Source organism: Cuculus canorus, chromosome Z, assembly GCF_017976375.1.
Source record: "Cuculus canorus isolate bCucCan1 chromosome Z, bCucCan1.pri, whole genome shotgun sequence".
NCBI classification, from domain to species: domain Eukaryota; kingdom Metazoa; phylum Chordata; class Aves; order Cuculiformes; family Cuculidae; genus Cuculus; species Cuculus canorus.
The window spans coordinates 63672527-63689998 of NC_071441.1; the positions used below are offsets into that span (position 1 = coordinate 63672527).

At 41.4% G+C, this 17472-nt stretch overlaps 1 protein-coding gene across 1 annotated transcript in view; it reads left to right on the forward strand.

Annotated features, from left to right (window-relative positions):
- The first annotated feature begins 301 nt into the window (after window positions 1-301).
- SNX2 (sorting nexin 2) overlaps window positions 302-17472 on the forward strand; it is a 35957-nt gene continuing 18786 nt past the window's right edge. Inside the window, exons 1-2 of the mRNA XM_054054116.1 lie at window positions 302-460; window positions 10296-10413. Coding sequence (XP_053910091.1) covers window positions 353-460; window positions 10296-10413 — 226 coding nt within the window. The 5' untranslated portion in view covers window positions 302-352. The remainder of the gene's footprint in view (window positions 461-10295; window positions 10414-17472) is intronic.

Consider the following 17472-nt stretch of genomic DNA (forward strand, 5'->3'; position numbering starts at 1 on the left):
CAATGCAGGCAGGGAGAAACCCAGGGCTGGTGTCTCACCATGCCAGGGCAAGCGGTCAAAAACCCGGACACGTGCAGATACTGCCTTTGTGGGGCAAAGACTTTGCAAGGTTTCTACGGACAGCAACCAACTTCATCGGACCATTTCACGGTGGTAGAACCAGGCTGGGCCCCCGGGCTGTCACCCCAGGCAGGGCACGCTGCTCCGCCCTCCATCCCTGGCAGGGGATGCAGCTCCCCCTCTCCCCCAGGGCAGGGGATGCAGCTCCCCCTCTCCCCCACCCTCGGCTCCAGTCACGTGGCGGGGCCGGGTGCGGGCGTCACGTGACCGTGCGGCGGGGCTGGCGGGGAAGATGGCGGCGGAGCGGGAGCCTCCGCCACTGGGGGAGGCGCGGCCCGCCGACTTCGAGGAGCTGGAGGACGGCGAGGACCTCTTCACCAGCACCGTGTCCACGCTGGAGGTGAGAGCCTGCCTGCCTGACAGCGCGCGCGCCCCGGCCCTCACGGCCTGGGCCTTCCCCCATTGCGTTTTCCTCTCCCTTCACTTTCCCTTTCCCCCTCCCTTCCCCTTCTCTTTCCCGTTTCCCTCTCCCTTCCCCCCTGCTTTCCCCCCCCTCCTTTCCCCCCCTCCTTTCCCCCTCCTCCTTTCCCCCCCTCCTTTCCCCCCCCTCCTTTCCCCCCCTCCTTTCCCCCCCTCCTTTCCCCCCCTCCTTTCCCCCCCTCCTTTCCCCCCCTCCTTTCCCCCCCTCCTTTCCCCCCCTCCTTTCCCCCCTCCTTTCCCCCCCTCCTTTCCCCCCTCCTTTCTCCCCCACTTCCCCCCCCCTTTCCCCCCTCTTCTCCCCCCCTTTCGCCCTCCCTTTCCTCCTCCTTTCCCCCTGTCAAAAGAAATGGGGAACTCTTTTCTCAAGCACCATTTAGGCCAGGTCGACACTTTTCCTCACCTCATTCCCTTCTTGTGCTGCCAAGGTAATCAGTATTTTCCCCTTATTCCTCGTCAGACAGAGCCTGCCTGCAGCCCTCGCCTACAAGCCAGTGGGGCAGCTGCAGGCCAGTGAAGGCAGGAGGGACTCGTCCAAGAGGATCACAGAATGCTAGGTTGGAAGGGACTTCAGGGATCATCTGTCCAACATTTTTAGGTGGTGCATAGTTTAAATGAGATGGACCAGAACAAATGACTTGCTAGAAGGATTCTGCTTAAGCTGCCTTGCGTACTCTTCTGACAGACTCTTTCTTAGTCACTGATATTCTTGAAAACAGAAAACAGATTTGGATTATTTCATATCCCTTCCTTAAGTTACTTATTTCCTCACTGATATGGAAAAAAACCCAGTAATGTTTTAGAAGTGAAATGAAGAGTCTATAGAATTATAGAATGCCAAGTTGGGAGAGACTTCAGGGATCACGTGGTCTGACTTTTTTAGGTGATACATAGTTTAAATGAGATGGCCCAGAACCCTGTCAATCTGCACCTTAGAAGTGTCCAGTGTAGAGGAATCCACCACTTCCCCACGGAGATTATTCCAATATTTAACTCTTCTCATGGTGAAAAATATTCTTTTGGAATCTCCCCATAAGCATCTCATACCCATTACTCCTCGTCTTTTCCATGTGACTCCTCAATAAAAAGGGAGTCTCCATCTTCTTGGTAGACACCCATTATGTACTGGCACTTGGTAATAAGGTCTCCCCTAAGTCATCTCTTCTCAAGGCTGAACAAACCCAGGCCTCTCAGCCTTACTTGCTATAGAAGGTATCCCAGTCCTCTGATCGATCACCTTAGTGGCCCTTCTCTGGACTCTCTCAAGCCTGCAGTTGCTCAGGGATGTCAGAGGCTGGGAGACAGGAAAATCTGTGATGAATACATCTCTACACTGTCCTTGTTTTCCACGTCAAGGATCTAATACAAAGAACTAGAAACAACTGAGTTGGTGAATGGGTCCTGGTTCTGAAAAATGCTTGTGTGCTCTTTCAGTATAGAGAGAACATTTTCAGCTGAGTTGTTGTGATATTCCATCTCTGTGTTTTGCCAGTGTCTTCAGGAAGAACTTTGCTCTTTACACAGTTGCCTGTTTAAAACCAAAATTGTTCCTGTTCCTCTTTTCCTGAACAGTTTCCTGACCCTGACCTTTGCAGTAATAGGATCAGTGCTGGTTTATTTGTTTCACTCTGGCTATTGCTCGTCCTTAACAAAAAAGGACAGTATACAAATCAACTGTTAAATGTATTATTGTATTTCAAAGTCACTTGCCTTCTGTCGAGCCGCTTTATTTTTTTTTTTCCTTTTTCTTGTTATAGATGTAATCTGTGCAGTGGTAGAAAAAGATCTCTGGAGAAATGCTGTGAAAGAGTAGCAAATTTCATGAACCTGCAGTTGACAAGAGTTGCATCAGTAGACTTTTGTGCATCTGTGTGTGATACAGTGTGTGTTAATGGAGCCTTGTTCTGTGCACTTAGAATGACTGTGGTATGACATAAGTAAAATCTTTACTGATACGTTCCATGATTAAAACTGAAAGAGACATGGCAGATTTATTGTCTAAATCACAGTTAAAGTGAGGAGTTCTCATCTTAGTGTTTAAAAGTAGTTACTGAAAACTCCTATAACTGTAGAAACTGGCCAGGAAATGCACTTAGTATTGATTAGTTTGGTGGATAGTTCCATTGCTTTGTTTTTGTAGAGTCTGTTTGGAAGAAAGTAGCAGTATTTGGTTGCAGATACCAGAGGAGAGCATGGCAAGGGCCAGTGGAATCCAAAGCCAACTTCTGTGAAGGCCATAGTACTGTGAAAGGTTTCCCAATTTATTTATGTTGGAGTCGTCCGTTTGCATTTTGCATGATTAATTTCAGTCCCTGTCCTATTTTTTCTTGCTTTCATTCTCTTTGCAGCTTGCAAAAAGTATGCTCTTCCTCTCTTACCTCTGATTTGGTTGTGCAGTGGAGAAGCAAGAAGATTTCTAGTAGGTCTTCCAAATAGCTTCCACATTAATGAAGTCTCCGTGTGGGAAACATGTGCTAACTCACCTAAGTTTCTTCTGACAAAATATAAATTTAGTATATATTATGAACTTGTATATTATGTATATTAAATACAGAAAGGCTTACTGACTTCAGTGTATTATTGGTATAATCAGAGAGTATTGTTTATTTCAAGTTAAATTCTGTGATGCGAAGAAAAAGAAGCTGGAGTTTGAGGTTTCTCTGTGCACATACTAGAAGTTAGTGTCTTGAATTAAACCCTCTTAATTATGGAATATAAAATGTTGAAAGATCATACTGAGCTGTAACACCTGCTGTTTCAGGGGTGCAGTGGGAACACATTCTAAGATTTGAAAACTTGTGGTGTGGCAGAGTAAAAGAACACTTCCCTTTCTGTGAATACAGGGCACCGATGAACTCTGGACACCAAGCATGTCCAGGCTGGTGGGGTGCTTGTTTCCTTGTCAGATATTCAAGGTGCCTAAGTGTGGTGGAACGATTGGTTTTCATTGTGCCAACCATATTGTAATGTCTCAAGGACTGCCTCTATTAAATTCATGGTCACTGAGTCATCTCTAGCTTCTGGGGTTGCTTTCATCAATGAGAACACCCTAACTCAATCAGACAAATGGTCTAAGCCAAGATTGCATTTACAACAATATTCAGTGGTGGAGGCCGTGTGAAGAATATTGCTGATGATTATATATGTGTGCAGGTAGTCACCTGCAGTGCTCTTCCAGCTGCCAAATTTTTGTAGCTCAAGGACTTCCTGTGCTCTGGGTAGCATTACAATGTTAATAGCCTTCCATGAACTTATCTACTTGCTAAATTTTCATGTGCATGGGTTTTGTTTTGTTTTTAAAAGGTGTGCGTGGTATGCATGACATGAGGTTCTGGAACTTAATTATGCAGTATTAGAAGAATCATCCCCTATTATAAGTTTGTAATCATCACATTGCTTGTTTTCTGCCTGTGTCCTTTGCCACTGTTATGTGAGACCTCAAACAACTGTATGAAAGTCACTTTTGACAACCTACATAAAAAAACATGTTAGATTTTCTGAAAAATTGTATGTTTAGTGTTACTCTCATTTCATCTTTTACTCCTACATTCTCCTTGCCTTGGTCTATTTCTCTGACATCTTCCTTGTTTATGTATTGTGCCACTTCTTAATTATTCTTTCCTAAACTTCTCACTCATTTCCGTATTGCCTGGCACTTGTCTTTTGTAAAGCAGGTGTCATGTGAACATGTAGGTAAGCTGCCACCTCCTAGTTTCAACAGGTATTTTATGCCTAGGTGGTTTTTCTTTTGTAATGGAACAATGTGTGGAGTGACTTGAAAACAATGAGTAAGCAGTAGGTGTGGTAATCTATCAAGGGCTGTCATTTAGGGCAAGGTGTGTATATAATCTTATTGCCATCAGTTTATGCCAAAGATCTGCCATATGCAGATGTTTTTTGCGCAGAAGGTGGAACACAAGATAGACAGTCCAGATGTCTTTAATAATATTCATTGTATTGAACAGTGACAATTGTAGGGGAAGCAGTAGAGGCGCCATTGGAATATTTGAGAAGATAATATTAAGCCCTTCAACACTGTACTATACCTTTGCAGAGGACTAACTGTGTCTCATTCCTTGGTGTTAAATCCAGGCTGTAATGGAAGCATTAGATATAGGTGTTCATTCTGCTGTGATTGCTTGTGTTCATTTACTTTCTGCTGTCCTACTGTTGAGTCTGTTCTCTGTGCCCATGCTGTGATTTGTGAGCTTCTGTAACTGTGTTGCAGACAATGAGCAGGTTAACTCCAACAACTAGAATCATACAGGGGCCAGCCTTTGTCTGTAGCTGACTGGTTTGGGGGGACCCTACTATTAAAAGAAGAGGATGTCCAAACGTCTAGGGCGGAATTGTCAGACAACAGCAAATGCAAGAACTTGTTCTTCCTTCTTCCTTCCTTCAGAGCTATAAAATACTTAGTTATTATCACAGAATCCTAGAATGGTTTGGGTTGGAAGGGACCTTAAAGGTCATTCGGTTCCAACCCTCCTGTGATGGGCAGGGACACCCCTCCGCTAGATCAGGCTGCCCAAGGCCCCGTCCAGCCTGGCCTTGAACACTTCCAGGGATGGGGCAGCCACAACTTCCCTGGGCAACCCTCTCCAATTTATAGCCTTTGCCCCTAGACCTGCCACTACAAGCCTTTGTAAACAGTCCCTCCCCAGCTTTCTTGTAGGTCCCCTTCAGGTGCTGGAAGGTTGCTATAAGGTCTCCCCTGAGCCTTCTCTTCTCTAGGCTGAACAAGTCCAACTCTCTCAGCCTGTCCTCGTATGGGAGTTGCTTCAGCCCTCTGATCATCTTTGTAGCCCTCCTCTGGACCCGTTCCACAGTTCCATATCCTTCTTATGTTGAGGATTCCAGAACTGGACACAATACTCCAGGTGAGGTCTCACAGGAGAGGAATAGAGGGGCAGAATCCCCTCCCTTGCCATGCTGGCCATGCTTCTTTTGATGCAGCCGAGGATACAATTGGCCGTCTGGGCTGCAAGCGCATGTTGTCGGCTCATGTTGAGTTTCTTGTCAGTTGGCACCCCTAAGTCCTTCTCTGCAGGGCTGCTCTCAATCACATTCCCACCAAATGTATTGCTCAATAATAGGGGAAAATTGAGCTGCTTATTACCATTGCATATTGGAATGGCAATAAGAGACCTCTTTTTTTTCTACAAAGCAAGTAAAGCAGGATCCTGACTGTCCTGTGTGCTTGAATATCCTGGACATTGGGTATCTTAGTTCTAGGATACTTGACCTGATTTTCTTTTAGCTCAGGAGTCACTCAGAAGTTTCACAGGCATGAACCTTTCAGGAAATGGACATGTTTGTGAGGTTTTGCGGGCTGTTGAAATCAACTAAATTTTACATTTCTATACAGCCATGCTGTCCCTGTGTGTCTAAGCCTTGAGATGTTGTGTTAGTCTCATTTTCCATTTCATGTCTGATAGTGAGATTTTCACTGTGCTATCTGCTAACTCTGCTGACAGCTATCGTGATTGCCATTTTAGCTGTACTACATAGGGATAAGTGAGCAAGGTTAGAGCACTTTCTATTAGCCTGTGTCTGTAGTAGGATGTTACTGGAATAGCTTATTATGTTAATGGTTGTTTCAGTGTGTGGGTGCTTTTTTCAAGAGGCACATCTCTGACCCACCGACTGTGTAAAATAATCATTATTATTTTATTAGGAATTATTGATTCCAGTTTCTGATGCATTTAGGCGGTGGCTTTATGGGATGTTGTGGTTTCCATAACTACTTCTATAACTGGAGGTTGAAGATAACTTTTGACAATAACTTTTGAAGATAACTTCTGACCATATCAAACTAAACTTTGTTTCAAAATCCTTAAAAACAAGCTGATGCTGCGTCCAAAGTTGCAGTAAATGTTAAGACCATGAATAATTTTTAGGAATTTTCTACATGATGTCTTCGTAGAAAGTCCAAACTGATCATGAAGATATTTAACCCTATCCTTGATTTATCTGGTCTGGGAGTGATGCTGTTTGAAAATACCAAAGAGCTGTTGAAAGATTGGGCTAGGAAATACCACTTCAGCCCTCAGCTTGTTGCAGTTTACCTCCAGCCAGAAGCTGAGCTCGCTCACTCTCCCTGTCAGGGTGGGGGAGAAAATTAGAAGGGTAAAAGTGACAAAGCTCTTGAGTTGAGATAAAGGCAATTTAATAACTAAAGCAAATACTATGCACACAAACAAGGCAAAACAAGTTCATTTACTCCTTCCCACCAGCAGGTCTGTGTTCACCCATGTCCAGGAAAGCAGGGCTGCACCATGCATAGCAGTTAGTTGGGAAGACTAACACCCATCGCTCCAAACATCCTCCTCATCCTCCTTCTTCCCTCCAGCCTTTATTGCTGGGCATGTTGTTACCTGGTATGAAATATCCCTTTGGTCACATGGGGTTTGGTGTCCCGGCTGTGTTCCCTCACAGCTTTTTGTGCAATCCCCAGCCTGCGTGCTGACAGAGTAGTGAGAAACGGAGGCATCCTTCAAACTGTGTCAGCACTGTAAAGCGATAATTAAAACATCCCTATGTCATCAACACTGTTTTGGTCACAAATTCAAGTCATGGAATAATACAAGCTATTATGAAGGAGGTGAACTCTTTTACAGCCAAAACCAGTACACAGCTCAAAGGATATTTTAAGGGAAAGATATTTTACCTGCAAATAATCCACAAAACTATATTTCAATATCTACTATTATTAAAATCAGAGCTTCAGGTTTATAACGAATATAAATTTGTTATGTATACGTAAAATAAATTACACATAGGCAGAACTTCAGTTCCTCTGGAAATCTTCTGGTAAGAGTCACTTTTAGACCTGGTGTCTAGTACACAAATTATACCAGCTGCATGAATAAGCTTTGCTTCTGGAGCTTTCTGAGGTTCTCCTATGGTCTTTTTGTTTGAGTCCTGTTTGTTTTCAAGTATTCTCCAGTTGCAGTTCATGGAAACATAGGTATGTGAAATTTGGGGAAAGCCCTTTGTAAATGATATGCTAACTACAACTGTGAAGACTGGTAGGCAGCGCAGAGTTCTTGGCTTTCTTGAATAGTGTCGGGGCAGGATCATTCCCTGCTTGGTAAATGAAGAAGATCCATAATCCTACCAGGACTTGGTATCTTTCCGTGTATTTGTTGCTGTTCCTAGGAAGACTGTTCTGTCTTCAAGTTTGGAAAGGCATTGTATTGGCTTCTGATAGATTTGTTGCTTTTGGCATGTAGTATTTTTTTTTCTTCATACTATGCTATACATTGATCAGGTTTAAGTGTTGAAGGAGAATCTGGTGCCTGGTAGGGTTTCTTTATCTGATTAGAAGCCAGGTATAGGCAAAAGCAGTCATGAGTAACCAAACTACCTACCTGGATAAAACTGAGGAGATCCGCTTGGGAAATGAGTGAGTATTCTCTGAGAGCTCTTTTGGACTACTTACTAATGGGAGGACAGTTAAGGGCTAAAGCTGAAAGCCATCTGCTGTGTGAAACAAGTGATCAGGAAGGCTTTTGTTTCCTGTGTCTGGCCACATTACAGCTGTTTTTCTTGGAGGTGGATTAACAAGCATAAACTACAGTCATTCTGCATCTACTGTAGTGTGGGGTTCCCACTAGGTTCTAAACCTCAGATTTTTCAGCATGTAAGTGGGTTGCCGTTAGAAATTGAGATGCAGCAAAACTTCTTCATAGTGAATATCTATGATGTTTTCTTTAAGAATTGCTTTTGCTGATAAAACTTTAAACTACTTGAAGCTCAAAGGGAAATCAAGCATTTATGTGCTCTGCTGCTCTAGCTGAAGTGCAGGATCTTGAAATTGTGATTCTATGCAACACTTACCTACAGGGACAGACTTTTTCTCATAGAATATGTTACTTGGGAGTTCTCAAATCAAAATTGTTGTCTGTTATATGTGAGATGCACTATCTGTGCTGTCATTTGTAGAACAATGAAGTAGATGAAGTGGTGAGGTTTTTTAGGGTTAGTTCTTAGTTAATTTTGTCCAAATTAGCTGGAAGTCTTGTGATAACAGCGTAAGGATGGTGCTTCACAGAATGAACAAATACACCTGTATTACCTCAGAGCACTCTTGTTTCCTGTGGGATCGTTTTGGCATTGGTGTGGTATGAGACTAGGAGCGTACACATGAATAGTGGATTGGTTGGTTCTAAGGCTATAAGCTCTACTACCTACATACGTTTCCCATGTGTTTCTGCTTTGGCATTCTTTGCAGTCTAGAGAGCAGAATCCAAGAGGCAGTTTGAGAGGCTGCTCCTTTTCTTGCTTATTGCTTTGGTTTGTTTATTGGTTTCCTTACATTATACTTCGGCTTTTCAGGGAGTAGCAGCTTTTGGCAGAGGAAAGGGGATATAACCTTTTCTGTCATTTGAATAGAGCAGTTCCTTGTTGCAGCCATAGTCTGGTTTAGAGATATATAAATTTTCTAATACTCTTACAGATATCAGAATATTCTGATATTCTCTCACCTTTCCAGATTGAGAGTCTTGATTTCGTATGTTGCCTGAAAAACTGTTTTGTACCATGTTTGAATTTGTATGGCAGGATTTTGTTGCTTACTTCCTCTGTAGCAGAGTATCAGGTGACTGAGGTCTAGATAGATTTGGGGCCAGGATCTTGCTCTGTGCTCCTTGAAGTAAAGCAGCAGTGCCACATTCCGTGTCAGGACATACACTGTTCTTGGAAAGCGAGCTATAAGGAAGGCCTTTCCCTTGTAACTATTGCTGTGCTACATTTATGAATGTGAAAATACATCCTGGATGGATTCTTTTTTTTTTTACTCAGTGGCTTTGCAGTATTTTTCAGGCTTTTTAAAATCTTTTGTAGCCTCAGGGGTTTTTTGAAGTGTAGCCTAAAATATTTAGTATCGGTTTCGAATCCTGCTTCTGAACTTAAAATATGCCAACTCTCTGCATAAAAATAGGGAGTAAGTAGTGACACAGTTTTCAGATGCTTGTTTTGAAGTATATGTGTTCATGGAAAAGTATGCTGTTGTTGAAAACTCCTTAGCTAGCTATCTTCCAGGAAGTTGTGAGCAGTGTCTTGCAAATTTTCTAGAGCTATTGAAATAACCGTAGTTAGTATGAAGCTGATCTTCAGTTAGTTATGTGTGTTTTATGAGTAATCTATACGTTTGGTAGCTCAGCTTCAGTATTGCATTAATTTTCCTGCATTTAGCTTCCATGTCAGTACAATGTTACCTCTGTGGCAATAATCCCCACACTGAATCTGCTACAAAGACATGAAAATTTCTTGTGGCTGAAAGCATCCTTGAATTATTTGAATGGCATTAAAGCCCTTCTTTTAGTCTCTGAAAAACTGGTATACAGCCCTTGGAGATTTCTTTTTTTTTCATTTTTTTCCTGTGTACAAACCCAAATCTGAATACAAGCCTTTCCAAAAGGAACTTAAAAATCAATTTACGTTCAGCAATGCTAATGAACTTCTAGAAATTTCTGTAGCAGCTTTTGTTGCATGTTAATTAAACTTGCGGAAACAGGTGACTTTTTTTTTCTCTCTGAAAAGAAATGAGAAGAGCAATTGACTAACTCATATCCTTTGTTCATTGTTATCATGCTAGGAGTAGGAAATGGAAATAGCTGACAGGGTTTCCTTTCTGTACATCTTGCCTTGTTTCTTTGCAATGAAAGAATGTTTGTTGCAATAATTCTTATATGCAACGCGTAGCAAGTGGTTCTCTGCTAATTATTTCCCCCCCTTTTTTTTTTCTTTTAAAGTCAAGTCCTTCATCTCCTGAGCCAGCAAGTCTTCCTGCAGAAGACCTCAGCACAAACTCCAATGGTCCAAAGCAGGCAGAAATCATGCTAGATGATGACAGAGAAGACCTCTTTGCTGGTAATTGCTCTTTTCTTCAAATGTGTCTGAGTAAACTATTGCTTTTGGACTGAAAGGAATGTGCTTTTCTGGGAAAGAGGTTTGAAACCGTTTTATGCTGTAAAAGGTCATTTTCTTGGCTGCATTGAAATATGAAGCAGTAACCCAGCAGTGGAAATTTCAGTTTTAATTTTATGCTATTAGTATTGTAGCAAATCTTAACTGTTGCTTAACCTGTTGAAGGTATGAATCCTGGAAGATTCATTAAGTAATGAGTTAGTGCCTCTAGCCGTCACTAGTCATTCTTCCCTAAGTTCAAGAGTCATGTATTTAATTGAAGTTCTATCATTTTCTGCTGTATATTGGCAGGTTTTGAACTTGCAGGAGAAGTTACACACTATAAAGGAAAAATAGCTGAGATTCTTCTTTGCCCAACGTTGTTTGTTTTACCGTTAACACATCTTGTTATTGATTGTGTATTGTTGTAAAACTGTTTTGTAGTGTAGCCTTTCATTTCAAACTGAAAGTAGAAAATTTAATCTTACTTAGTAGTGAAAACAAAGTGATAGTTGACTTCTTTATACTCTTGATGTGATATATTTTGTAGCACAGCTGTTAATTACTCTCATATATTGAATTAGTGGCACTTTAGAAACTTACTTAATAGAAAAACAGTGTAAATTTCTTAAGTAGTTTGACAGTGATGTATGGATTTTTTTCTTGTGGGACTTCTAGCATTACTTAAGTTCGTGTACTAAATACAGGTTTCTCTGTCGTGTATTGTCAGCATGGTGTGGCAGTGTTAGCTGGTTAGTTTTGCGTTCTGCTGACAATGATAACAGTATTTATCACTGTGTTATTAGCAATATTAAAATTTAATGCGAGTTATGGTTGCAGTCCATTACAGGTCTAGGAACATTAACTATTAAAGAAAGGAGGTGTATTATTTGGAGTATGTTACATACATCAGAAGGTGTTTCTGAATGCTGCTTCTCACTTTTCCTATTACTACATACAGAGTGTGTCAGTTGGCAGTTGGCTTTGAATATGGTCCTTATCTCACCTTCATTGAATCCCTGATGTAATCATTCAAAACCAAATTTTATACCTTTAATTCTGGACTGTTTTATACAGATAAGTGTATACACATGCCCATTACTTTTGTTCTGAACTTACTAAATTTATATATTTGCTGATGACACTGTTAGAATGTATTGACTAGTTTACTAACTCCCTGAAAGTGTTTTGAGACAAAGAGAGAATAAAGGGTAATCTTACTTATGTTGTATTTTTATGACCTGATCTTAGGAGTTCTGAAGACTGTCAGTACTTTAGCAGCAAAGCTCTCTAGTACTAGGAATTTGGTTATTTAGCTTCAGTATATAAAGCCAGCTTTTTACAACCATAGAGCCATCTGGCATGGATATTTTAGGAAAGCCAATTCTCCTTTGGATACTATTAAGAGAAAAGGTGGCTGGAGTAAATATTGAAGGGAAATAGACAGGAGGAACAAATGTTAGCAGCCAGATTGTTTCAGCTGAAATGAATGCTGCAAGGAAAAACACACAGGGTTGATTCAGTGAGTTTGAATTATATTATGGCAGACGTTCCCTTAAATACATGCAGCACTGAACTGAAACCATCTAATGCACTGCATATTTACCACAACTAAGACTGGTCTTTAAAAGGTTAATTTGTATACAAACTGAGGCTAGTACAGACTCTTAGAAGGGGAAAAAAAACAAGAATGATTTATGGAGCCTAAGGCAGAATATGACATCTTTCACAGTATCCTGTTCTAAGCAGGAAGTTTGAATAATACAGTTGCACCCGGTGTCTTTGTAACACTGTCAGCATAGGCATTCTCAGAAACATGTCTAATTTGTGTTCCAGTGCTATGTATTCACAAGTATAACTATTTCTCTTTTTGGACTGTTTTGCTAGACAGTGATGTTAATCCATCTGATTAATTTACTTATACTGATTTGCAATGAATAGAAACAATGTGAGAAGACAACATGAAGTGTCTGTTTTCCTGCTTCCAGCACGTTTGCATAAGCCTGGCTTTCTGTGAAAGCAGGATATAATTTACGAGTGAGCGTGACTCTTTTCTCTAACGTATAAGTTCCAAAGAAAGCTTTCTTTGCAAAGCTTATTTGAGCATTTAACTGTAGAGATTCTGACTTTTTGAGGGCATGAACAATTCTAGTTTTACGCACTTATTTGTAAAAAATGTGATGGTATACCTCTGTAGCTGTTGTGGGCTTGATAAGTCTTTTTTACTATTTCATCTCATAGTGCAACTTAATAGAAAAAGAAGTGAGGCAGAAAAAAACATGTGATTTCCTGTACTGTTTTAATGCAGTTCAGAATCAGGGAAGATTTTTAGGCTTTTTTGACTGTACTTAAATCTTCGTTTTTATTGTGTTTCTGTAGCAGCTAAAGGGTAGTGTATGCAATAAAATGGTTTAGATACTCATTACCGTGTCTTTGCTGACTCATACATACTTTGGCTGAACTATTTAAACTGGGTTTCAAAGGTGGAAGAAGATAAGCTTTCTGTCAGTCATTGGATACCAGTAAATGTTGCAGCTGTATTCCTGATTATTGTGGTTCTTGTTTCTTTGAAGAAACAAACTGTCTTGCTAAACCCACTTAAGTGCTTTCACCCTTAGTGTCAGTGTGTTTCTTATTTGGCCAAGAAAGAATTACTTTACCTTACCTTTCAGAGCTCTTACATGCAGAGACCATGGTTAGTGCTCAAAACCAGATAGTACTAGGAGGACCTTGATGGGCTTTGAGGTGTGTATTAAAACCTGGCTGTCCATAAGCTGCTACTGTAGATTGAAGAACTAGACAATGAATTAGTCTTCCAAAATGTTGACCTAAATATCTGTATGTAGCTGCAGAAAAATGCCATGGATAGCGAGTGCAGGACGTAGCTGTCTGTGCCTTCTACCTCTACTGCTCGTAAATGACGAGCAGGGCTCTGAAGTTATGTCAGTGCCCTGTCGCCATTTTCAGGAAAATGGAAAATAACTATAATAATATTTTTTTCCTTTCCCCGAGTCTTGTAAAAGATTACTTTTGATGTTATTTTGGCTTTTTTTTTTTTAGCTCTGAAAGGTGTTTGGGAATGGATCATCTCAAGCTGATATCTAGCTGTTGTGTCCTGGGCGTTGTGGGATGGGGGTGGGGATGTCTTGGTTTTGTTGAGTTTTTGTTTTGTTTTTTTAGTTCAGGTCCTGATAGATTTGTCTTAGGCTATTTTTCTGGGAGCTGATACAGAAAAGGAGATGCTAATTCTGTGGACCAAGCAATACATGTAGTTTAAGCCCCTCTGAACAGGAGAAGTTTCTCGCTGATGGTGTCTGTCAGGCTGTTGTCCTGTGGTGTGCCTGATAAGCAAAGTTCAGTGCAGATTCCTTGCTGCTTTTTAGAAGCTGTTGCTTCAACTCGAGGTCTCTTCTGCAAGATACAAATGAACAAATGCATATAAACCCACAGTTTTGAAGTCAGAAGAATGCCTTATCAGAGGCTGCCTGTTCTGTTAGAACTATGTCTGTTCTTATTAAGATTATTCTTAGTATTTCTGGTGTAACAGTAAGGGTCATTTGCTATGGTGTGGTAGTTCTCACAGTTCTGTTAGGATAGTTGTCTCAAATACTACTACACCTGGAGAAGCCTTTTTTTTTTAATAACTTGTCCTCTGTTCTGAACAACAGTTTCTACTTCAGTTTACTTTTATGTAATCACCTGAGTAAACTTTCAAAGAGAATAAGCAAATTTAATCACTTGAGCCATGTCAGAGTTTTAGAGGTCTGACACGTAGAAGTGTGACCAGTTAAAATCATAGAATCTTTTGGTTGGAAAAGACATTTGAGATCATCAAGTCTAACTATACCTAACCACTGCTAAGACATATCCCTGAGTACCTTATCTACCTGTCTTTTAAATAGCTCCACGGATGGGGACTTTGCCACCTCCCTGGGTAGCCTGTTCCAGTGCCCGATAAATCATTCAGTGAAGAGGTTTTTCCTGATGTCTAATCTGAACCTCCCCTGATGCAACTTGAGGCCATTTCCTCTTGTCCTCGCCCGTATTACTTGGGAGAAGAGACCAACACCCACCTCGCTACAACCTCCTTTGAGGTATTTGTAGAGAGTGAAAAGGTCTCCCCTCAGCCTCCTTTTCTAAATAACCCCAGTTCCTCCAGCCACCTCTCATAAGGTTGTTCTCCAGCCCCTTCACGAGCTTTATTGTCCTTCTCTGGACACACTCCAGCAGCCCTATGTCTTCCTTGTAGTGAAGGGCCCAAAACTGAACACAGGATTCAAGGTGTGGCCTCGTACTCTACTGAGTACAGAGGTACAATCACTTCCGTGGCCCTGCTGGCCACACTTGTTTCTGATACAGACCAAGATGCCATTGGCCTTCTTGGCCACCTGGGCACACTGCTGGCTCATGTTCAGCTGACCTGTCAACCAACACTCCCAGGTCCTTCCCAGGTTTTTCCAGCCACTTGTCCCCAAGCGCTGCACAGGGTTGTTGTATCCCAAGTACAGGACTCTGTACTTGGCTTTGTTGAACGTTGTCCCGTTGGCCTCAGCCCATCAATCCAGCCTGTTTAGATCCCTCTGTAGAGCCTTGCTGCCCTCAAGCAGATTGACTCTTCCACCCAGGTTAGTGTCATCTGCTAATTTACTAAGGGTACATTCAATCCCCTCATCCAGGTCATTGATAAAGATATCAACCAGAACTGGACCAGTACTGAAAATAACTTTCTCAGTTGAAATGAGCTGCTGCTGAGAAACTGCAAACTTGTACTTTCTGAGATGGTGTTTGACAAATACTGGTGGTGAAAAGTAAAGAAACACAAGCTATCTAATGCTGAGATTGGACACCATGTTTGAGCGCTCATAGGAATTTGGTGTGGTTGGCTGTAGAATGTTAATTAAGCATAAATAGCTGTCTTCTGCAGGAGGGTGAGATGTTTTCATGTTCTTTTGGAACTAAGTGTTTTGGCAGTGACCCATAACAAAGATTGTTTATGTATTTTAAAGTAGGTATTTATGTGCAGAAGTCTTACAGCATTTGATTAGTGGGAGTGCTTAATGTGTGCTCATAACTGCTATGGCTGATGTTGCATCTCAGTGCTTTCCTGCTAAAAGTTGCACAGGGCAGTTTCTTCTCTTTAGCCAAGGAGAACTTCTCAGAAAAGCAAGACATCTTTAAGAATGTTAAAAACAAAACCAACAAAAAACCTACAACCTAATGCCTATGTTCTCATGGAAAATCCTAAAATTACTAAATCAAGCAATTGTTACTGAAAGTACCATAGTTTCTACTCTGAAACCTACCAAATTCATTTTTCCATGGGAAAAAAAACCCCAACAAATAAACAAGAATCTGATTTCTCAGAGTGAAAGAATGTGTTTAAGGAGCATAAAAATGAGAGTTCATCATAACAGATCTGTTTCTTTGGAGATAGATGTTCTACTCAAAGACTGCTTTTCTGAGGGGAAAAAAATAACTAGAAAGTGTAAGAGCCTGCTGCTGTTCTATAAAGCTAATACTTATTTTTCTCTTCAGAATCTTTAATACTTGTGTTTTAAAAAAATACCACATCCTTGTCTCTGTCCTGTTCTGTCATCTCACTCCTTTCCACTATCATTTCCATTTCACTCTTCTAGATTTACGTAATGTCCGGAATGCATGCAAACTTGGGGTGAAAGGTAGCAGGAGGGAGGATGGCATAAATTCTCCTTCCTAAAAGAACTGACCTACTTCTATCAAACAAACAGATACTATTTTCTCTGGGTAAGTTCTTCCAGGAAAATAGAAAAGAAGGACTAGTAGGCATCACCTTTAAAAAGTTGCTAATGTCTAGCCAACCTGGCTTCACTCAACTTTAGAAATACTGGTGTGGATGTAGTCTAATGTTGCTGGTCCTGCGGAAAGGAAAGCTCCTTGCCTTTCCAACCACTGTTCCTGCCACTTTCTCTGTTACAGAAATGATGCGCTAATTTAGCAGTATCTTTCAGCCATCTGTGGAACAGCAGCAGAGAGCTAATCGTCATTGTTTGTGCGATACACAGCCTAGTTCAGTTCGTAATACTAATGGGCATGAGGATACAAGTTTTAAAAAGACCAGTGCTGGGAAGGAGGGTGCTTCTGTTTTGTCTAATAGCAGTGCTGCTTTGTTACATTGAATTCACACTTTTTTTCATAAATATTATCTCTTATTCTATATATAAAATATTATGTTACATCTGGATGTGTAATTTTTCTGAGAAGTGTTTCTGTGACTCAATCATTTGGATATCATAGAATCTATATGTTGAATGCTACTAGCCACTAAGGAAGAGAACTATGTCTTTCCCATGCTTCTGTGTTGTTGTTCTACCAATTTAAAAGGCTTTCTTTGCAAATGCCTTAGTTGCTAAAGCATGACTTCCCAACTGATCTGAGCTTTATTGGTTTAAGATGTGACCTACTTCCTCTGGCATTTGAGGGCCAAAAGCATCACCTTCCTGGAGATCTGTAATTTCAAGTTTGGAAGAGCATTGCCAGCAGATTGAAGGATGTGGTCATTCCTCTCTGCTCAGCCCTGGTGAAGCCACGCCTGGAATGCTTCAATCCAGGTCTGAGCTGCCCAGTATAAGAGAGACATGGATGCTCTGGAGTGAGTTCACTGCAGGGCTGTGAAGATCATTAAGGGCATGAAGTGTACAGCGTATGTGTGGAGACAGAGAGCTGGGGCTGTTCAGCAAGGAGAAGAGCTGTCTTGGGGGGAGTCCTACAGTGTGCATAAATACCTAGTGAGGCAGAATTGGGAAGGGGGAGCCAGACTTCTCAGTGCTGCCCACTGACAGGACAAGAGGCAATGGGCACAAATTGAAATACAGGTAGTACATAAGAAAACCACATTCTTGGTTTATTTCTCTGTAAGTTATGAGGGTGTTCAAGCACTGGCACTGGTTGTCTGAGGAGGCTATGGGTTATCCATCCTTAGAGATGCTCAAAACCCATGGATGTGGTCCGTGCTTGAGCAAAGGCGTCAGACTAGGATCATAATGT